Source organism: Oreochromis niloticus, linkage group LG11, assembly GCF_001858045.2.
Source record: "Oreochromis niloticus isolate F11D_XX linkage group LG11, O_niloticus_UMD_NMBU, whole genome shotgun sequence".
Taxonomy (NCBI): Eukaryota; Metazoa; Chordata; class Actinopteri; order Cichliformes; family Cichlidae; genus Oreochromis; species Oreochromis niloticus.
The window spans coordinates 20,846,069-20,868,897 of record NC_031976.2 but is presented as its reverse complement, the minus strand read 5'-3'; the positions used below and the strand labels follow the sequence as shown (position 1 = coordinate 20,868,897).

General features: G+C 43.4%; 2 protein-coding genes across 8 annotated transcripts; both read left to right on the top strand.

Annotated features, from left to right (window-relative positions):
* Window positions 1-238: 238 nt before the first annotated feature.
* shc1 (SHC (Src homology 2 domain containing) transforming protein 1) lies at window positions 239-21,654 on the top strand. 4 transcript variants are annotated; one of them, XM_019364555.1, is made up of 14 exons: window positions 241-380; window positions 4,943-4,987; window positions 11,995-12,159; window positions 12,386-12,456; window positions 12,950-13,010; window positions 14,418-14,537; window positions 15,590-15,643; window positions 16,022-16,073; window positions 16,781-16,907; window positions 16,997-17,144; window positions 17,380-17,437; window positions 17,700-17,816; window positions 18,380-18,636; window positions 18,734-21,654. In XM_019364555.1, exons 2-14 carry the CDS (start codon window positions 4,976-4,978, stop codon window positions 18,860-18,862), a joined length of 1,371 nt encoding a protein of 456 aa, XP_019220100.1. In that variant the 5' UTR covers window positions 241-380; window positions 4,943-4,975; the 3' UTR covers window positions 18,863-21,654. The 4 variants fall into 4 exon arrangements, with proteins under 4 accessions (XP_005472723.1, XP_019220100.1, XP_025767372.1 ...); XM_005472666.3 differs by lacking the exon at window positions 4,943-4,987 and having other exon boundaries at window positions 239-380; XM_025911587.1 differs by lacking the exons at window positions 241-380; window positions 4,943-4,987 and having other exon boundaries at window positions 6,660-12,159.
* On the top strand, window positions 255-22,825 carry lenep (lens epithelial protein). 4 transcript variants are annotated; one of them, XR_001224927.3, is made up of 3 exons: window positions 21,802-22,361; window positions 22,447-22,479; window positions 22,626-22,825. XR_001224927.3 is itself a non-coding variant. In XM_025911589.1 (2 exons), exon 2 carries the CDS (start codon window positions 22,150-22,152, stop codon window positions 22,342-22,344), a length of 195 nt encoding a protein of 64 aa, XP_025767374.1. In that variant the 5' UTR covers window positions 255-380; window positions 22,146-22,149; the 3' UTR covers window positions 22,345-22,825. The 4 variants fall into 4 exon arrangements, 3 of the variants coding, with proteins under 3 accessions (XP_025767374.1, XP_013130276.1, XP_019220101.1); XM_025911589.1 differs by adding an exon at window positions 255-380 and having other exon boundaries at window positions 22,146-22,825; XM_013274822.3 differs by lacking the exon at window positions 22,447-22,479.
* The last annotated feature ends 4 nt before the right edge of the window (window positions 22,826-22,829 follow it).

The window sequence follows — 22,829 nt, the reverse complement described above, 5'->3', positions numbered from 1 at the left end:
ATTTGGTACGCGAGCGCGTACGCACACACACACTCACACGGGAGTGGGGGAAAAGAAGAGAAAGAAAGAGAGAGCGAGAGAGAGAGAGAGAGAGAGAGAGAGAGGAGCCGGATGACGCTGCGTGGTTCGCGGAAGTGACTTCTGTCGTGATCGTGGAGGGGGAGGTAGGGGGAGGAGGCAGGGACGGAAAGGGAGAGGAAAGAAGAAGTTTAGAGTCTTCTTTTATGAAGTTAATCATCAAGTATACAAGGATCCCGGCGGACAAAACTGTCGACCCTTTGCCCTGTTATATGAAATTAAGCTGAAATTTGTGCAGCAGCAGCAGCAACAGAGCTTGGTGGGCAGGAGGGGCATTCAAGGGAAAGGGAGGAACAGAGCTGGTAAGTTGCTCGTTAAAGTTGCCCACACTTTTTTGGGGGGGCATGGTGTGGTCTGTGCGTGCCGTGCGTCAGCTATAGCACGTATGAAAAGTGTGAGGAAACTGATTATGTGCTAAATTTGTGGTCCCCGCAGGGACACATAGTTCTGCCGGACAATTCAATGTTTCGTTGTTATGTTACGCCACGGTGCAGTCGAGCCTGTTAGGTTACTGTAAGAAATATGTAAATGGTCAGGCTGGGGTGTGCACGAGTTAACTAAATGTTTAACTTCGTGCTTTCAAACTTTGTGTGTGTGTGTGTGTGTGTGTGCGTGTGTGTGTGTGTTGCCAGGTTTTATTATTAAAACTTGAAACCTAAGTAAGCTGTTGTTGGAGCCTCTCTTAAAGTAATAGCATAAGTTTACAATAGAAAGTCATCGTTGTGTCCTCTGGACGAACAAAAACAACAGAAAGCAGGTCACTCACATGCCCTTTCTTTTTTTTAACAGGCGCCAATAAACTCAAACTAAGTTAGACCTGAGCAAAATAAGACAGTTATTTGAGGATATTTTGTGGGTATAAAGGGCCAACTTTTTGCTGCTGTCGTCTTCTCCAACGTTCTTACTTTCCCTCTTTTGTATAAAAGCGATAAAAGGTGTAGGATTCTTGCACCTAGAACAAGTTTTTTCCCATCACATTGGAGATTATTATGAAAGACACATTTCACTACTCCTTCACTACTTAGCAATTTGTGGTTTTTTTGCTTCAGGGACTAAAGCCTGTCCTAGCTTTGCTGAAATCTGCCTGATTTGCTTCAGGCTATAAAGTGTCAGTGAGATAAGCCTTAGGAGCTATCAGTACACACACAAACCCACTCGCAAATCTGTACAAAATCAGACATTAAGAAAAGCTTACTTAATGTCCCCCTTTTGTGCGCATCCATGGGGACCGGTCACCAAAACGCACCTCAGGTGTGTAAAACAGGGTCAATGTGACAGAGTTAAAGTTCGCGGTGAACAAGTGAAGGGCAGACAGACTATTATAGAAGCAGACTCAAGGCTATGTGCTGTGATTGAGGTGGCTGAAAGCAGTGGGCTCAGTGCTGTTATCAGGGTCAGCCATACCGCTCAGACCAGCAGCCGCTGACACGATATTATATGACTCAAGTTATCTCCACCGATGAAATGGAGGCCGAGGGAAGGTCCAGTCAACATCTGATCCCAAGAAGCGGTAGATTCAGACACATGTCAGGAGCCTGACAAATAGGCCGTGTGCGTCTTAGACCCACATAAACAAACACAACACAGACAGGAGGACACAAACTGTCAGCCAAAGTCGTGCGCCTCGGCCACTCCATCACACTCCAGCGTAAACCAAAATCCACTCGATTAAAATTGGATCTGTCCAATTCCCTTCAAACCTCTCAGTCACCGGTAAAAGCTTTCGCCCTGATTGACGGGAGTGTGTGACACTTGATTGTTACAGCGGTTTCAGTTTGACAGCTGTGCACGGAGTCCGTGTGTCTCAGACGCAAAGCCAATTCAAAAATAAAGAATTAGATTTTTGTTAGCAGTGCAAATATTACCGCAGATATTAGACTTGGATTTGGCCTGTGGTGCATCGCTATTGACAAAACACAGTGCTGAGGTGCTAAGCTCTTATAAACACTTCGAGACTGTTGACACTACATACGCTTTTTGTGTGGGTGTCTTGACCTGTGAGGAGGTGTTTTTCTCGGGTTCCTTCTGTCTGGCGTATGTACTGTATCTGTCTGTCTCTCCGACCATGTGGGGAGGGGGGTTGTTTATGTGCGTTGGTTTTTTTTCTATTTCCTGGTGTGTATGAGCGCATTCTGGAAACCAACTGTAGGAGTTTGTTTTTGAGGCCATAGCATGTGGTTGTCCGTCACTGCCTTCATACAATAGAGCCGAGTCTCAGCTGCGTTTCCTCCTGCGGTGCTCAGTCTAGCGCGGCGTGCTCAGTGTGCAGCGCACTGCGTGAGCCACAGTTTGATTAAAATCTCGTCCCGTGCGATGCTAAAAAAACAGAAGTTAGTGCAGCTTCGGCGGAATTTCATTAGCAGCGTGATGGCTGCTGATGGTTTTCCTGAATTCTGTATGAGAGGCTCTAATTGTTGCATTTTTATATGCAGCGCGTTACAGCGGAGTGACTCTGTGGTGCCACGTATCTAAGTTGAAAGTCTGTTTGTGTCTTTATTGTGGTTTCTCTCTCTTTTTACTCAGAAAGCTGAGATTGCATTTTCAAACGGTATCTCTTCTTGCAGATCAGGATTCCTTCAGGCTCGCTTCAACGGAGGTCTTCAGCATATTTTAAAGATAATAATAATAAGCCTGAATGTGCATGCCCACAAAGCAGGCAAAATATGTATATATTTAACACAGTTATTTTCTCAGTTTTAAGTAAAGCTCTTGTACTCCAAGAAACTCCAGAATTTTGTACTATTTGGGGAAGACTCTCTGCTGGGTACAGCTTATCATAATTATCATATTTGATCAATCATAACAAAATCTGAATAAAAATAGAGTTTTCTTCATTTCGGTGAGTAATAATTGCATTTTAAAGGGGATTCTGCATGCTTTATTTCATCTTATTGTGAAATACAGCTATATACCATTAAGAAATGTCCACCAGTTGTCTTTTGCAAAGTTAAAATTTCCCAATAATCACACATTTATGTCCGAATTAAACTGTAACATTTTCAGGCAAATCACAGGTAGCTGAGCAGAAAATGTGATGTTTTTAGATGGAATGATCCCACATCTTACTTCAGCTTATAAAACAGTAGTATTGAAGTAACTCTTTAGGGTCACTTTAGGGTCAAGCTAACATCTCCTAGCTGTTATTGTTTTGTAACGTTGATTATTCTGTGTCTTGATTTCAGTGCAACTCCTCAGCATGCACTCTTGAAGCCACTGGTTAACATTATTCAGATACACTTGGACATAAAGCAATGTTTAAAGAAACAGCAGTAAAATAAATCGACTTGGAAACTTGCTAAAATAACAGTAAAAGCAGCGACTCAGCAACATGTACTTAAATTAGATGACACAGTCTTAATGGGTGAAGTGGTGTGGTTGTCCAGTAGAAAAAAGTTTGAATCAAATTGTGTTTGCACTTTGCTTTCAGCTGTTCGCCCCTGTTTGCTGTGTGATCGGAACTTTTGTTAATTGAGCAAAAGCAAACTGCACAAAGTTTGCAAAGCTATGACTTAAATCCGGAAACATATGTTTGTGTAAAAGAAAAAACCCGACCCTAGTATTTCATGCAAACTTGAACCCTTGAAGAATTTCGATACTCGCTGCTACAGAGGACTAAAAGTTACGCCAGACAATGTTCAAAGGTTGAGCTGGAACTTCAGTGAAGAAACACCGCAGTTTCTGACAAGTAAGCCGTTAAACTGAGAAGGAAGTTGTAAGTGGAAGTTGTAAGTGGAGCAAAGCAGAAAGTGGTAGCAGGAAAGGAATGATGGAAGGAGATAGAGATGTGGGAGTGTGGTTAGAGGAGGGGTGGTGGTGGTGGTGGAAGCACAACCCAAAATAGCCAGCTCACATGTTTGCTGTGTGCGTAGTGAGCTATGAAGCCGAGAGAAAGTACTCCTGCTGAAGCCCCGGCTAATCTAATGTTCACCCTCAGCCTAATTTTTGAAAATTTGATTGCCTTTTTCCAGTGTGCCTGCTTATTTGTGTTTACGTTTGAGACTTTCCCGTGTGAGTTACGCTTCCTCCCTCTCTCCCTTCTATTGTTCATTCTTTACTCGACTCTTTACTGTCTGTCTTGCCTTGATAATAGGAATTGATGTTAGTCAGCATCTCTGGCAAGAATCCAAGAGGAAAATGTCAGCATCGAGGCCCCGTTTACTCATCTTTGCTAATTTTTTTTTGACTAGTTCAAATAAGGATAAGTGAGGTGGGTCAAATCACATTACACACACACATGCACACACACACACACACACACACACACACACACACACACACACACACACACACACACACACAGATATACAGTGTAAGAGCAGACTGCAGATGTGGCCCTGCAGCGTGTGCATTAGATCCAGAGCTCTTTCTTAGTCTGTCTCCGATTGTTTCATCTAATAAATACTGACTAGCTGCAGTTTCCACAGACTTCTGCAGGCGCAGAACACCAAAACTCACACTTGCTAACTCGCACTGGGCAAGCTGAAACACAAACAACCTACACATGCAGTCCTTTGAGTTGATTCTTTTCATTCCACAGGGTATGTTTCAACATGCACAGCGGATTTCTGCCTTTCTCCTTTCACTCTTCCTCTCTCCTTCCTTCGCTTTCTGTTACTTTATCCCTCTGAGTATCGCCCGGCCTCTGCCCTGTGTCAATGTTGTGTGTCTATGTGCTCGATATGAAGAAGGTCCCATGACTCTCTCCACAGCTGATGCTGGGAGCAAAGCATGCTGGAAGTCAAGTGGCTGCAAGGGCGCTGGTTTGAGCACGCTGTAATTTGCTCTTTGATTTGTGTGTGTGTGTGCTTGTCTGCGACTGTGTATGCTGTGTACTGTGTGCTGATGTGCACCTTGGTGTTTTTAGGGCTACAGACTCTCACGCTGCCTGTGCTGGCTGATGGAATATATGGTAAGACATTAAAATCATACGAGCAGCTGATTAAAAAAACACATCGTGCCACGGTGGCAAAGGAGTTGCTGCTTCTAAATTTCTGATATAATATAGAAATGAACAGACTCTCGCATCCAGCCCTGGTGGGCATATGTGTAAAGTAAGCGTTATTTGTTAAAGCACCGTAATTTCAGGGCTGCACAATTACACCAAGAATAAGATAAAATTGCTCCCAAAGATACTGTGGACACATGAGTGATTGTAGCTGGTGTGCAATATTTCACCAATTAAGATGCCTCCTTTCCATTTTCATGAAATTATAATCGAGCGTTATGAAAGTGTCATGTTTCAGGCTTTGATATGAAACAAACTGGAATGTTCTCTGACCCATTTAAAAGGGTTTCCAAGTAGCATATGCAACATAAAACAAAAACCTTATTCAAGAGAGAGAGCCTTCTAAGAAGCAGTACAATGTGATGCAGAAAAATCGCACACCCCTCTTTTTTTACACCTCATTTAATATTGCACAAGTTTTCACCTGCAAGAAGGAACTGGAAAAAAAGTCGTTTTGAAATCGTGCTTCAGTAATTGTACAGCCCTGTGCATGTAAATTTATTGTGGTTTGAATGGGATGTTAACTTTGCTTCCTCTGCAGTTTATTAGTTACACCCAAATAAAACAAATGCAGTTGGAAGCTGTGAGATAAACCTTACATTTTTGAGATAAAAAAAAAACCCATATCTATATTTTCAGATGGATATTTTTGGTTATTTTTGGAGGCTGCGGCTCCACGGAGAAGAAAGTGGCTGAACTGCAGTAGTTTTAGTTGGGTGTACTGAATAAGCTGTCAGCTCAGCGTGATTGCTACCTTTTTAATGTAAATTCAAGATGGCACTTGAACTGTTAATTCACTGAATCTAATAAGGGAGCACAAAATTTCAATTAGGTCAACCCTAAGCCACAGTGTATCGTGTGTTTCACTGGTTCTGGGCGTCTCGCAGGCTGCGGGTGGAGGGTGTCTTCTTCGCCAATCATGCCCGTCACTACCAATCAGATCACTGTGTATGATGACGAATGTTAGCTGTCTGCAGTTTGTCTCATTATGAACCTTCACATCCTTGAGTGCACTGCTTGAGCTCATGATGATGGTGTAGTGGTGAAATTGGGTACTGCGGGGACTCTTTGGGGTGTCATTTGAGGACTCTCTGCTATCCACTCTGCTGGGTTCCTGTGTCACTCTATGTGTGGTTTCCTCTACTTTCCGCAACACTGCCTTCTCATCAGATGCGCTCGAATGTCAAGACCAATCTGTGGGATTTCTGCTTTATGTCTTCCAGTCTTTTCCCCTAGAGTGCTGTAGTCATGTAGTAACATTGGAAATATTTATCATGCGAGTGCAGTCTGCTTTCTTTTTCCCCTCACTTTGTCCACTTACCAAGGTTATATAGAGTGACCTCATGTCACAGCACACAGAGGCTATCTATATCCATCCTTCCCCTCTCTCTCTCTCTTCCCCTCACTCTTTAACTGTGTTTCTCAGGTTACCAAACATGAATAAGGGAGGAGCGTTGAATACCCAACATGAACAGCCCACCCTCCACATGCACACACAAACACATGTATCCACCATCCCTTCCCTTCTCTCCCCTTCCCTTCATTCCTCCTTCCCCATCCCCATCTCCATCTCCCCTTGGAGTGTGTGCATTTCTGAGTAGAAGTGCAGCATCTTGCTGTGCATACACATGTATACTGCTAAATGACTCTGGCTGCAGAGAGAAGGTGGGGGGAAGGGAAGGAAACAGGAAGGAGGTAGCATGGGAGAAAAGAAGGTGGGGAGGGCACAGGCTGTGGCGCGGTCGTGTGTGTGTATGTGTGTGTATGAAAGAGAGAGAGGGAGAGAGAGAGAGAATGGGAGGCAGCATCACCCACCCAGACTGGGAGGAGGGGAGGACAGACAGTGTGCTTGTGCCTCTAACAGACAGACTGAGGTGGAAGGAAAGTGGGGATGAGAGACAGACGTGAGGGGAGAAGAGGAGCACAATGAAGGACTACCATCTACCATCATCCATCCTGGCAACACTGCCATTTCACCATCTGCTGAAAGAGTGAGAGAGAGAGAGAGAGAGAGAGAGAGAGAAAGAGAGTGAGAGGAGGGACGAAACAAGGAGGCAGCCAAACGGAGGAGAGGATAGATGGAGAGGAGCTGCCGGCAGTGACTTTGTGAATTAATCGAGCGGAAGAGCGGATCAGAGGAGAAGCACGTTTTTCGGGGAGTGGACGAAGGGAAAGCTAGGAAGAGGAAGGAGAGGACGAATGATCGGACAGGCTGTGGCCGTTTAAACATTAATGTGGTTCTTATGTGAATACGGAACCTAGCTTTAGGAGAATCACCGTGGATTATCAATTGCATGCTTTATAAACCAAAAAAGGAACTACTTCGGTTTTTGTTTTGTTTTTTTGTTTTGTTTTTTTTGCCATTCATTAAAACACTTAGGGAAATCGATAAGACTCACTTTATACAGAACAGTTTAATTACTTTTTCTTTTCTTTTTTTGGAAATACAGACTCCCTTTGTGATTTTCTATTTTCTTTCCCTATCCCTCATGAGCATAGGATCTACTCTGCAGGATGTTATACAGTCATTCTAATCTTTGTTAGCTGCTGCACAGAATATTCAGGTTGTTTTTATGCAAGTTTTCTAAACATCAGTTGTCTTTTTGATGTTAATTCTTGGTGAAATTCTTGTTTATACAGTTATTAGAAAAGAGATTATTGTTCTTTGAACACAGTGTCAGTTTTACATGCCCTAGTCGGAGTCGGTGCGAGCGACCGACGTCGGATGTCAACATTGATTGGGTTTTATGGCTGGCGCGATGCCGGCCAAACTTTGATCATTTCCTGAACCATATTGATCTTTCTAGGAGTCTGTAGTTTTTCTCCTGTTGGATGAAATAAAAAGAGCTCTAATGTGGAGCCTTTGATGGAGCTACTAATTGCTTGCAATGTGATTTGACAAAGCGGTTATCTCTTTGTCTGAAGATTTCTGCTGTTGTCAGGACTTCTCAGTATATATCCTCTGCAGGCATCTCTTTTAATGTCTGTTGCCATAGCAACGGGCAGCAGCTGCAGACAGAACAAGATGTAAAGTTGGTTTTTCTTGTCCTATCTTTTTAAACTGGTGCTGTGCCATTAGGTAATTGTATATATTTACTAGATAAAACAAGATTAGTCCATTGTTTGTGTCAGTTTTTAGAGTTTTTGTTTCCCTTCTTCTCCAGTAGACAGTCCTTGTCTTTGCGGAGCTCGGCAAGCTCCGGGAATCAGGGTTGTTTCAGGTCACCTGTCTCCCCCTCCCAATTTTCCGTGTTCGCCTTGTACGACTCATCTCCGTCCAGCCTGTCCCGATCTCACATTTATTAATGACAACTACCATTTCCATCAGTCAAACTGATGAGCTCTTATCAGAAATGACTGGATGAATTAGATTACAGTACTGATTTCACTTGTACGTATCACAGCTGCGTGGCCCCAAGGCCACCAATCACCAGTCATTAGCTGTGTTTGTGACAGCCTTTTCCTTTTGCTGTTTGTCTCTAGGTGACTCAGGATTTCTCTTCCTGTAGAGGGTCATCTCCTCTGCAGTCACCTGACCTACACTGTGTTCGGTGCACTAAAACATCCCTGGGAAGAGCCAGGGTTAACTCTGCCCATAGAGCATTTCAGCAGCTCTCTTTTTTTTAACAGCACCTGAATTTCTCTCCAGTGTTAGCAAGTCTACTGAGATTGAATCCTTTGCCTTTTTAAGTGCTATTCTTCTTCTCTACGGACTAAGTTCTGGTTTTATTAGATGTGTGACAGACCTTTTTGTTTAATCTGCATGCTCTTTGACTGTCCAAGTACTGTGAGTGTGTGCATGTTGTGACTTTTCCAGCCATACTACTTTACAGCTTTCTGGAGATCATCCCAGCCTGTCTTGCAGTTCATAAGTATGACTGGATCCTCCATGGTGCTTTCTGGCCAAGACCAGATGGATGACTAGCTAGAATTGCTAGACAATCCCTCTGTGGTGCTAGACTGGTGTAGGCGACTGTTCCTTTGCCATGCATTGAGCGCCCACCACAAGCTTGCGGGCTGTCCTTCAGGCAGAGTGAAGTTCTGAAATCTTAGTGTGAGGAGAAAAAAATAATCAACCTTTTTTGCTTGGCATTACTGAAACGCTGGTGCCACTTTTACAGACTTTTGTATGTGTTGTGGAAAAGGTGGGTGTAAACCTTCTCCTTTGAGGGAGCAAAGGTCAACAGATTGTAAGTATGACTAGTGCCTCAGCAGCACTAAGTTGTAGGCCAGCCAGCCAGCTTGCTGCTGGACTGTAGGTGTAGCTTTGCCTCCTACTGAGGTCAAACTGTGGCTGACTGTTTTAATTGTGGGGCTGTGGTTTGTGAGAGACTGTTAATGTAAACAGACTGTTGTTTGCCTTCTAGATTGGACTATGCAGACTATGAGATGTGAGGTGGTGTCTGTACAGTAGAGAGAGCTTACCTGCTGCTTGATAAGCCCTGCTTTAGATAAGGAAGGAATATAACTCTTGGCTCGTTCATATCATCTGTGACAGTGTCAATATTTTTCTCTCAGGTAAATAACTCTGTCCTGCGATTGCTATTTGAACTAGGCCGTAATAAAGTTACAGGGTGAGAACAGACGTGCATAGAGAAATCAGCCTAACAGCAGTTTTGATTGAGCATTTCCAGCTGGGCGAGTGACTACATGTTGAACACTGGTGAGCCTCCAGCACCATTCAGGGAACCCTGGGTTGGGAGTTCAAACCTGACCAATCAGGTCTCATTACCATCACAACAAGACCACCGGTAGTCGTCATCAGCCAATGACCTACATTCTCCAGTGTTACATCACCACCGTGCTACTGCAGTGTGTGTCACTGTACCAGACACAGGCAGCATCTCAGACTCAAACTACCGCTATCTAATGGTGCTCCAGGAAAAAAAAACAACACCCTATGTGGCCAGTTTTAGGGAACACACTTGAAACAAGACAGGCTCACTTGTTTTAGCCATATCAGGAACATCAGTCAGGAACAGATTCAACTCTGCCTGTGCAGTCTTAAGTACTAACTTTTTGTCTTTAGGGTTTCTATTGGTGTCAAAGGTTACCATGCCTAGCCTTTAACCATCTATAATCCTAAAGCTAAGGGAAGCAGAAAGACAGGGCTCAATATTATTTTTTTATTTTTTTTTTCGACTGAGGGACTGTTAAACAGGACAGCCTGGAGAACGGGCGAGCAGACGAGGGAGGGGGAGAGGGGGAGCGAGAGATCATCTGGAAGAGGAGAGAGGAAGTGGTGGCGCGGGAGAGGGCGGAGGCGTTGGAGAGGCAGAGGTTGGCGGAGTATATTGTGTGGAGGAAGAGAGAGGACTTCCAGGATAAGAGAGGAGACAGAGAGAAGGGAGGGAAGAGTTCAGAGAAAGGGAAGGAGCCTGCGCCAGAAGTAATCTGGAAGAGAAGAGAAGAAGAAGAAGAAGAAGCAGGGAGAGAGAGAGCGAGGGCCATTCAGAGAGGACATGAAAGCATTTGGAGGAAGAGAGAAAGGGAGTGAAAAGTAGGCGTTAAAGAAAGTGTGCTGCTACCAAGAGTTGGAGACTAGCCATACATCAGTAAGCCTCCTCTCTCTTCTTTAGCAGTTCTGGGCTTCATTGAGCTCTGCAGGTGCTTGCTGTCGTATCGACCAGTTGAGGCTGTGTATTATGTGCGCGTCGCTGCCGCGTTAGCGTGCACGGCCCTCCTTGCAATCCCCTCGCTGGCTGCTAATAGGATTTTTATGGGCCCGTGTCAAGCAGGATAGAGCTGCCAAGGGGAGCTGCTTCACACGCGCGCACACAGGCGCATGCCAACACAAACATACACAGATAATCAAAGAAGCATTGTAGGCCGGCAAGGTTTATACTGCCTCACGCATGTAGACACATCACATAGAAATGCGCACCCCTCAGAGCAGTAAGACATACACATGAGGGGGTGTTCAGAGAGACAATCACTTGTGCTGACTCTTCATGGTGCTGGTGACAGCTGAATTACTGGGCCTCACTCAGAGGCTATTAAGTTGGGACAAGATAGTCACCGATATTGTTTTACATCATGGCAAAACACCAAGAGGAACAGTCTGTGGACAGCTAAGAAGCTATTCATCAGTTCCTGGGGACTCAGAAAACACTCAAGTAAATTTCAAAATGAACTCATAACAACATGAGCTGCACTGGTGCACTAAAAAGCTTTTTTTGTCTGCGTTTTACCATTAACTGGGACACCCAACGTTTCCTCTGTGCTTTTCCTCATACTGCTTTCATTGTGGATAAAACCGTTTTTAAAGCAGTTGGGTTTTGGCTGCCTGGAAACGAGTGGAGGACACACAACCAGACAGATGGATGCAGCTCTTACACTGAGCAAGACAGACAGATGGCTGTTTGTCCTTTTAGAGAAAAACTTTGAATACTGAGACAAAGAGACTTTGAATCACTAGAGCCTGTGTCGACTTGCACGGATATAAAAACTGACACTGCAGATTCATTATGATTCAATTCATTATGGAGAAAACAAAGTACACCCATTTTCGGAGTGAATCACTGAGCTCAACTGACGAAACAAACTCCAATCCATCATCGTTTCCTCCTTCCAGTCCTGTCACCCCCCTCACACCCTCCCCTGGTTTACCTTCCTCTCTCTCTTCCTCATCTCTCACTCCCATTTTGCCCCCCTCCTCTCCCCAACAAGCTGAGAACAGCCCCACCACCTTCTGCTCCTTCTTCCCCAGGATGGGCTCTCTTCGTCTGGGTGTCTCAGCTACTCTTCTCCCAGGACTCAAGGCCTCAAGCAAGTCACAGGCAGCTCAGGCACCTCAGGCGCCTGTTGAGTCCTCTGGGGATGACAGGAGCAACTCTAGCTCCTCCCCACCACTTCATCACCCTGTTTCGCTTCTAACTGCTCCTTCTCCCCCTCCCCGACCTCCTCTGCAGGACATGAACCGGCTAGGAGGGGTGTCTAGGAGGGCACGGGTGGAAGGAGGGCAGCTGGGAGGAGACGAGTGGACCCGCCATGGCTCCTTTGTCAACAAGCCCACCCGTGGCTGGCTGCACTCAGACAATGTGGTCAGCACCACCGGTGTTTCCTACACTGTACGGGTAAGTGGGTGGCACATTCTCAGTAACCTCTAGTTTAAATGCAAAGTTGCAGGTCACCCTTGCCAAGCTGTTTCTGTGCATATACACCCTTCATTTTTAGAAACTGAGTCAGAAATGAGGAAAGGACACTGTTGCTTTCTTCCTCTGTTGTGTTCCCTTGATCCAATGGGACCAGGATGTAGGAAGTGACTAATGCTAATGTTTTGCCTTCCTGTTTCCTGGGTAGTACATGGGATGCGTGGAGGTGCTACAATCAATGCGGGCGCTGGACTTCAACACCAGAACTCAGGTCACCAGGTGAGATTACACACAGCTCATCGGCTGCAGGCTTGACCTTTCTCTGGTTTCATTTCTGCTTTGTTTCTGAGGGGGCGAGATGTTAAAAGTGTGGTTACACTTTGAAAAATGTTGGCGGCTCACACATACATCACTCACCTCGCATTTACTCCTTTGCCCGCTCACTCGCTTTCTGTCCTGCTTCCGCTCCATTTTGCTTGCGGGGCTTGTTTCTTTCTGTTTTAGCATCTGACTACATCTGCCCGTGTATGTTTGCATGTACACGCCTGCCGCTCTCAGAGCCCCTAAATTAGAATGTTCTGGAATCCTGGTGGTTTCCATCTGGTTTCCGCAATGATGTTTGTCTCCGTGGCAAAGACGAGCCCAGTTGCCAGGGACGATAAATTCTATCACCCGCTGCCAGATCTAATTTAATATCCATAAATGTGAATCTGGGAAGGTGTTTAGGTTAATTACATGCCATTTGCAAACATACATGTTTTTCATTTTTCAGGGAAGCTATCTCTGTGGTGTGTGAGGCAGTACCCGGTGCCAAAGGAGCCCGCAGGAGAAAGGTACGCGCCACATACAGGAGCATACACCCATACAGAGCATTATTTATTTATAAGACTTAAGTGGACAGCGTTATGAAGAGTTTTCTGGATAAGAGCTAGATTTAGCTCGCTTGTCCACCCTGTGGTCAGTGGGCTATTTAGTCTCATGTACACACACAAACACACACAGAGCCATGTATGTATGACTTGACTTTTCCTATTTGTTATTTCATTAATCCTAAAAAATAATCATTACACATTTGGCACTTTCTTTTTTCTCCATAATGTGTCTCTGTTAACTGATTTAGGTCCCCAAAACGTGAGTATAGCTGGACCACATGCACATAAACAACGTTTATATGGCTATCTTTATGAGGACATTCACTGAGTTAAGCCATTCCCTTGCCCCTTTATCTTCATAAAAGATCTAAACCTAATTATAACCTTGACCTACACAAAAAAATCAGGACCAGCCAAAATGTCCCCACTTTTCCTCTAAGTGTCCTCTCTCCAGTGATCTAAAAGTCAGTGGTTCCGGACAAATATAGTTTTACAAGTACACACATACACAAACCAATCTTGATTTAGGCTGATTGTACAATTCTGTGGTTAGCCGACTACACACAGGTAATTACCAATCACTCTCTGATCTCTCTTTTCCCTCCCTGTTGTCACAAGGGAGGCTGGAGAGGTGGAGTAGAAGCTTGTGTGGAGCCAGCGTCAGGCCAAAGGGGCACAACAGATTAGCAGACACAGCCGCCAGTCTGCTGTTTAAAGACTGCTAGTGTCTGTGCACAGTATTCCTGTAAACCTAAAAACATCCACCCAAACAGTCCATAAAACAGGTGGCTATATTCAGCTGCCTGCTGCCGTCGCAGGGTTTGACCAAGGAATGTCTGACAGTATAGCACAGCAGACAAAATACAGTTATAGGATATAAACTAGAATAGATTAAACTAGTCTAGTGCCTCTGATTTGGCAGGACTGAGGTTAATGTGGCCAAGCATGTGCTTCCTGTCCTGTTGCTCCTGCTTTTCTCACTGCACACTCCAAACATTTTGGAACAAATATGGATGAAAGCCATGAGAACAGTAGGAGGATTTGGCGCAATAATGCTGGCACAATAGTGCTGGCATGGTCTGTGTGATGCTCTTGGCCCAGGCTACAGTATGTGAACTGTCCTGTCTATTCCCAATTGGTCGCAGTTGGCCTTGGAGACAGGATCACTTTCACAATTGCAGCTGTTCTCCCACTCCCACACACACAGGCATTTCCACACATATGCCCACAGAGTCATGCTGAGGCGGGGAGCACTCAGTGGACTATCATGCTTTGTTGAATTTAAAAAAAACCCCAAAACGTCCTGTTGCTTTTGGTTTGGACACCTTGATTTGATTATTACTAAAACTGCTCTCTCTCCTTTTGCAGCCTTCTTCTCGCTGTTTAACGTCCATCCTGGGAAAGAGTAATTTACAGTTTGCAGGCATGACAATCAGCCTCACCATCTCGACCAGCAGCCTCAATCTGCTGGCCTCTGACTGCAAACAGGTTAGAACGAAGCTCTAACCTCAAGCTGCTGTTTTCTCAAACTCTACACAGGCATTTCGTTGAGCTGTCCTTGAAAGCCAGTAATCTCGCTTTTCAGTCAGAAATACACTTGATTGTCTGAGCTCTCTGTTGTAGCTATGGGGCATGTTTTCAGGTACCCTGAGTGCACTTAGCCTGTGGAGTTTACCGAAGCAGAGTAAACCTGGGGATCTGTTTGCTTGAGGGACTTTTATGTGGATTTTGTGACATTTTCTTCCTTTCGAAGACCAATCTACAGATGCACTATTTTGAAAATTATAAATGTTTTTGTTTTTTGCCTTCAGAGTTGCATTGTAATCATTCCCACTGCTTTCAGCTTCTTGTTAATGGTGTAAACATGTTTAGTTCGCTAAAACGTTAAAGGTGGTTGAATCTCAGTGATATAAACATCTTTTTTTTTTAAAGAAATTCTCAGTATTTTTTCCATATGTATTATGTATCGTGACCTCCTGGAATATTCAGGAGATGCCCCGATATATTTAGAACTGCTTCTCATTGTTTGCCTCATTTACTCTGGATGCTGCACAAATCCCTCTTAACCATTGTCTTGATTCCTGCTTTACCACAAGGCAGGATGTGATCCTCCTCTTAGACCTCTAATGAGTTAATAGCTACTGCACGATGTTTATCTTTGGGGAGATGGTATACAGTGGTGTAGTGCATTCGCATTAGCGCGAAGAAACATGTCATGCAGAACATATACCAAATCACAATTAAGGACTCAGATACAGACCACACATTGTGCTTGAAGCATTAGCAAGTGTTGATGCTGTTATTGATCTGACATGGGTGGTTGTTTCAGAGTGTTAAAAAGGTGTTCCATCCATTGTCCCTACTTAGTTTTTATCTCCGCTGCAATTGATGGCGCTCAATGGAGGAAAAAGCACTTTTCTCAGTAATGATTCCACATTTGTCTTTTCATCCACATGCTTTCATTTCACTTCCCACATACTTCATGTCACCCACGTGCTCTCCTTCTCCCTCTCCTTCTCTCTCTCTCTCTTTCTCCACAGATAATCGCCAATCATCACATGCAGTCCATCTCTTTCGCCTCTGGAGGAGACCCAGTGAGTCAGCCAAACCCTGTTTCTCAGCTGAAATCTCACTCTCGCCTTTTTCCATCTTTCTTCAGCCAGCATGCTCTTCCTCCTTGCCTTCTGTCATTGTCTATTGCTATGAATACCACTCACTTTATTGCAGCCTTACTGGATTGCCTGGACTGTAGTCCCCGTTTCCAGACCTTATCTCTTTACTTCCTGTCTTCTCTCTCTTTTCTTTAAGCTCTGTAAGTTTTTAACTTCTGCTGTGGCTTAAACACCAAAGTCTTCACTTTACCTCTTTCTTCTTATTTCTCTTCTTAGCTTTTCTGTCCTAAACCTCCCCTTCACTTTTCCCTCCTATTGATTTTTCCCTTTCTGACTGTCTTCCTTGTCGGTCTCCCTCAGGATACAGCTGAGTACGTAGCATATGTGGCCAAAGATCCAGTCAACCAGAGAGGTAAGCAGAAACGGCAAAATGACAGCCTCGCCAAGGTAGCAGCTGCCAGTGTAGATAAAATTATCCTTTAATATATGAGTTAGAGTAGTTGCTTTCATTTCACTGTGCAACTAGTCCTCTTTTTTTTTTTTACTTTCAGCAAATATAACCAAACATTTTCATTAATATATGAACTGAATTAATCTTAATATAAGTAAATCAAACTTAAATAGCTCTATTAGCTGTTTATTCCCCTTGAATTCGCCAAACACCCCACTAGAGCTAAAACATTACACACCCAGTGTGCAGAGAAAAGGCAGAAGTACATTTTCCACCAAATGTCTATTTTTGAAGTCGCATAGGTTGGTTGCAAGCTAAATTAGTTAACTTGTGGCTCATCTTTCTCAGCTGAAAAAGCAAAAACACTTCTTAGTTTAATACTGAAAGTGAAAATCTTTGGACTAGATTATTGACATTAAAGTTCTAACATGCAGTGCTTTATAAAAAAAAGAAGCCATCCTGTTGCTTATGTAATTTCTTGAGTTAAAACTAGAGTGTGTAAAGTGTATTAGAGCTGCTACATGTGTCCTACAGCATCGCACATAATAAAAATGCACATGCACACGTACTTTTGTATTCTGCCTGTATCCGAAGGTATTTGTGTGTTGGAGCACATGCTTCCTTCAAAAGAAGCCTCCTTATCAGCTTTTTGTGCCTCCTTATTGCAGCATGTCATATCCTGGAGTGTTCAGAGGGTTTAGCCCAGGAAGTCATCAGCACCATTGGTCAAGCCTTCGAACTGCGTTTTAAACAGTATCTAAAAAACCCTCCGAAACTGGTCACACCTCATGACAGGTAACTGTCGCTTACACAAACCCAAACCAAGAGCTTGTATTTGCATATTGTCTCGTATAATTTGTTTCTGTATCTGTTCTCTGTGACAGAATGGCTCCATTTGATGGCTCTGCATGGGAGGAAGAAGATGATGAGGCTGCTCCACCTCCTGATGTCCCGTACTATAATAATTTCCCTGGAAAACAGCCTCCCCCTGCTGGAGTGATTGACATGAGGACCCGGCCTGGTGCCACTCTGGTGAGAAAAGTGCATATTAATACTAAAGAAGGAAGACAAGCACAACCCGCCCAAAAAATAAATAAATAAATTACTTGTGTCATTCCTAAGTGATAGATAGATAGATAGATAGATAGATAGATAGATAGATAGATAGATAGATACAAACTCGAGCAAGCCAGAAAAGAACATTTTTTTGAGGATGCCCACATGGTGCACTCATTCAGCATTTGTTTGTACCCCTCTGTGTTTGCAGCCTTATGGACAGCCGGGTCAGAATGACATTCATAAACAGCCTCTGCCACCCCTACCAGGTGAGCTCTGTCGCTGCCTGCATGTGTGCATCTCTTTGGACTTTATCGGTCATTCATGTCGTTTTTTTCTTTCTTGGTTACCAACATATTTCTTTATATCATTTATGAGAAATTGGTCAAACTTTCGCTCCCTTTTTGCCCCGTTTTGTCCTGTTAAAATTCTTAGAATTGCAAGGAAGTGAGAAGACATGGCAGAGTGACTCGTTCTTCCTGTGTTTGTGCAACTTTTACTTATTTCCTTTTTTATTTTGTTTTTTCTAAGTGGGTGCCAAAGAAGGTGGGCGGGAGATGTTTGATGACCCTTCGTACGTCAACGTAGATAAACCTCGTCTCCCAGCTGCAGCAAACGGAAATGCTCACAGAGACGCTTTTGACATGAGTAAGTGTCTTTTTGTGCGTTTTTGTTGGAAATCTGCTAAGTGAAGTTCAAATAGACTGCATCCTGAACACTAGTGCAAATCATTAGCCTGTGAGAAAACTAAATAACAAAGGTAATTTGTGATGTGTGTGGGTTGTAATCAAGATGACCAAAATTTCCGGCAATTGCAATCAGCTATTTTTCTTTCATGTGAGAAGAAAAGAGGGTTAATCATTGGGCTCGTGAGATGAGTAAAGTAGTTTGTATTTTACATTTCCATATGACTGATGCTAATTAGCAGTGGAGCTGTCCGCAGAAGTCACCCTCGGAGGAAGATAAGGATATTAGAATGTCTTTGTCCATTACAGGGGCAATTTATATAAGATTATTGATTGACTACATAAAGCTTTTCACATTAACGGCAGAGTCCACGACTGTGTGCAGCATCTGTCAGAGTCAATGTGGTTCACTTCTCTATTTATCGGTCGTGCAGAAATGCAGACAGTGCCATAGGATACTAAAGGACAACATGTTATTCACATTGAAATACAAAATAACAAATTTCTGTGTGTTCATTTTTCAAGAGCCACTTGATGATGCCCTGGGGGTTTCTGGGCATGGAGGCCCAAACTCAGTGACAGCAGTGCCCTCTATGGTGCAGCAGTTACAGTCTGAAATCTGGTTCCACGGGAGCCTAAGTCGTAAGGAAGCAGAGAAACTGTTGACCCGAGATGGAGACTTCCTGGTGCGGGAGTCTGGAACCACACCTGGGCAGTACGTCCTCACGGGACAGCAGGGTGGTCAGCCCAAACACCTGCTGCTCGTTGACCCAGAAGGAGTGGTACGTCACCAAACGATCAAATTCACAACAGAGATTTCAGAGTAGAGTGTTATATTGGTGTTGAAGCTTGAAGTTTATTCCCTTTTTCTTTTTTTAGGTCCGTACAAAAGACCATCGGTTTTCGAGTGTCAGCCACCTGATCAGTTACCACATGGACAACAGACTTCCCATTGTGTCAGCTGGGAGTGAAGTGTGTCTGCAACAGCCAGTGGAGCGCAGGGCCTGACCTTACCCACACCAATGAAATACACCACCAAAAACATACACTCCTACTATTACATCAGTTCTGCACAACATACACGACCACACACACACGCTCATTTCCTTTAATGCACACAGAAACACTACACCTAACACACAACGATACATATGCACACACATTGCAAAGAAAGCCAAAAAAGAAAAAAAAAGAAAAAGTATCACCAGTTTCTCTGCAAAATCACTCACTTGCTGCTGTTGCTATATTTCCTGTCCAAACTGTGATCTACGGTTCCTTCGCTGACATCACCGACTATCAGGCGCATTCCTCCAAAGCGGAGAAGCACTGCTGCAATTTCTCAGCCTACTGTGAACCAGGAAGGAGCCCTTTGCAAATTACAGAATGGGGCAGAAAACGAATGCAATCTTTTTTTCTTTTTCTTTTTTTAAGAAAAAAAAATCTTTATGTGTAATTATGAAAGAAAAATGGAAATGTAATACTACATGGAATCGTGTACTGAAATGGCAGAACTGAAGAGTGTGGAAAGGAACATGAAGGGACATGAAGGGGGGTCTTCAGTACTTCTAAGCATGTGCTTTTTGTATTCTTTCTGGAAGGAGGAAAAAAAAATCCTCCTCAGACTGTTGCTGGAGCATTTTAGATAAAACACAAACTGGATGGCAAGAGTTCTTGTTTCCGAGACTGAACCAGGCTCAAACACAAACTCTCACAGCAATCCTTAGTATGAAATAATTCGGCTGGAGAATATGTGTACAGGTATACGAGTTTGGTTCTGATCTCATCAGAGGGCCACCCCCAACCCCAACTTCTCCTCTTTTAAGGACTTTTAAACCCCTGGAGGAAAGCCTGTATGCAAATCTAGGACTGCTATGCCAATGACCTTCATATATGTATATTCTTTTTTTTTTTTTGTATTTTTGTTATTATCTTGGCACTCATAAATCAAAGGACACTCTGAGTACGCAAGGATCAAATCAGCTGTATCCTCCCAATCCCTTTCTAAACGCAGACGTACACACCTTTTACACAACTGAGTCAGCACCACCTGTCATGCCAAAGAACATGAACTTGGTTGAAAAGGAAGCAGAAAAGGAAGCCATGAATATTAACAACTCCTATCGGTCTTGTGCGCTTGCGGCATCGGAGCAAATGTATGTAGAAAGAAATGCGTTTCGAAATGCGCCTGTTTTAGAGTGGAGAGGAACGATTGTGTGCATGGGGGGGCCAATAAAGGGGATTTTTTAAAAATACATCAAAATCAACCACAACACAAAATTCAGTAAGTTTGGAGAAGCTTAGACCAGATATTATTGAGCTATTGGTTTACATTAAACACCTTGATATGCGTTTGCATTGACAATCTATGTGTTATATCTTTTAGAGAGTATCCTAATTGAAAAGAGCAGTTAGCGGGAGACCCCTTTGACAAGTGTTGAACAGTCTAAGCAATGAATTTCCTTCAGCAAAAACAATGCAAGTTATGTCATGGTAACTGGTTATGTCATTTTGATGTTCCTGTTTTATTGAATCGCTTGAGAGAATAATGACCGATTTCCAAACCTTTTATGCTCCGAAGGTTAGACGGATATTGCTAGCAATGAAATGTTCAGCCAAAGGTTGCTCCTCGGCGTGCTGTGTTCACAGACTTTCGAGGATCAGGAGGGAGAAGTTCACATTATTGTTTACTGTTTTCCTCCTCCCTCACTTCATGGTGTAGTTGTTTTTGTTTTTTATATATATTTATATATATATATATCTTTTTGATCGTGCCTTGTTTCTTCAATGCAGTCATGTCACTCCAATGCAGTCACCTTATGTACTTAATTCAAATGTAGTCAGCTACAGGAGAATCTTACAAAAAAAAAGTCTCAGTTTATCAACAACTTTGCAAAAATGACACTCCGGTAAAAACAGGCAAACAGATCCAGTGATGGCAATCTCCTCTGATGCACGTTCTCGCGTTCAGCTTACAGTCACAGATACTTGATGTCACCATGTGGGGGGGGAGTGGGGGTCGGGGTGGTATGGGATCGGGGTTATTTCCTGATCATCTGTAAATAACATAAATTTTTCGACTGATAAGCTTAAGTGATGGATTATTGTTTCCATTGTTGTATATTTAATGACTTCTTTGATAAATAACACAGAGCCAGAAACCACAGCACAGAGGTAGCTCATGTAGAATTTGAACATGTCGAAGAGAGTGAAGCCAAAATTTTAAAATTAGAGAAGGGATTTTTTTTTTCCAGCCTAAACCTTAACTATCTGTTAGTCATTAGACTTTGAAGTGGGCTGAATTGTTGTAGAACATGTATGCACACACATACACACACACACACACACATACCCGAGTGACCGCCGGGTCAGTCTGCATGTTCAGCTTTATGCAGGTCAGAAATAGGAAAACCGCAGAGTAGTTGCCATTACTGTGCGTGCCTGTTGTATGTGTGTGTGTGTGGGCTGGAACAGGCTTACTTGATGCTCGTTATCGTAAGTGAACTGGTTCTGTGTTATCATTGTGCATCACAGTTGCCTTTGTTGCATGAAAATCCTTTCAGAAAATTAGTTGTCTATTGTTGGTGATGGTGGTAGTATTGATGATGCTGTTGTACTTTTTAGTTTGTGTTTTTAAAAAGCCAAAGGTTCCTTTTGAAATAGTGTGCACAGATAATGATTTTTATTACTTTATATGTTTCTGTTTTAATACTTTTTGTCTTGTTTTGTTTTTAGGGAAACGTGTCTGTTTACACCTGTATTGGAAAATTATAGATTGCATATATAAATACATATATCACTTATCTGGCTTTGTGAGTTTGGATTTTGCTGTCCCTCTGTGTACATCAAAAAAAGTTCAGCAAAGACTGAAACAAAGCACACACTACGAGAAAATATGAGCGTTTGTTGTACACTGACCCGAACAAAGAGTGTGATGTTGTGGCGAATGTATTGGAGCTACTGGAACTCTCTTGTTTGTGGCTGGAACAGCAGGGGCTTATTCAGGGGGGCATCATGCAACACAGGGGAACTGAGTACAGCAAAGGTAAACAAGGTCTTTAATCAGTCAGCGGGCGTTTGAAACTAGAGGACAGTCGAGAAAATGCCAGATGTGAGTGGAGAGAGCTTGCAGTTTGTATAGGAGGTTATAAGTAGAGGAGTGAACTGTGCCGGGAATACGGAGCAGAGCTCAGCTGTTGCATGGGTCTCGTCTGACTCCATTTGTCACGGCTCATCTTCTAGTTCTTCTCATCGACTGCCCTCCTCGTTGCATTTGTCTGATCCCTCTCTGCAGAGCCATGCACCCCCAGCGTCCTCTTCCCCAGGCCATGCCTTCCGCCTCTCTGGGACAGCACCTGCGGGACATGGCCATGGGCCTGGGACGAGGCAAGAACTTCCTGGGAGGAAACTTTGCCTACAGTTTTATCCAGTCGGTTAAGGAGTGCCTCTATTTCCTTCTCTGCTGCTGGTGCATCAAAGAGATCCTGGACTGACAGACTGAGAAAAAAGGGTATATCAAGTGGTAGAACACAGATCTTTCCTTGTTTCTCCATTGGGTTCTATAGTGTAATTTGAACCAGCTTTTATTTCATCAGGAATGGGAGTGTTATATGGTAAAGCCTTGGCAGGTATGACTTGTTTTGAATGACTGTTATGTATAAACTACATGCTTTAATCTATAGTGTTTAAAAATGTATTAATAATAATATCAAAATCATAATACCACTAAACCCCTTAACATTTTTTTGCTTTTTGTTTTTCGGTGTCTCTATAGGAAGGAAGGTCTTTTGGGGTTCGAGGAAGCTTGCCTGCAGGTTTCAAGATGATACAGACTTTATATCCAGACTGGGTTAGAGTTTTCTGAATTGTACCCTGATGATCTGAGATTCCCAGGATTGTGGCTCACCTGATGTTCACTGTACAACACAAAGTGGTGTGGCGATGAATAAAGGAACTCATAAACAGAAAAAATAATTAC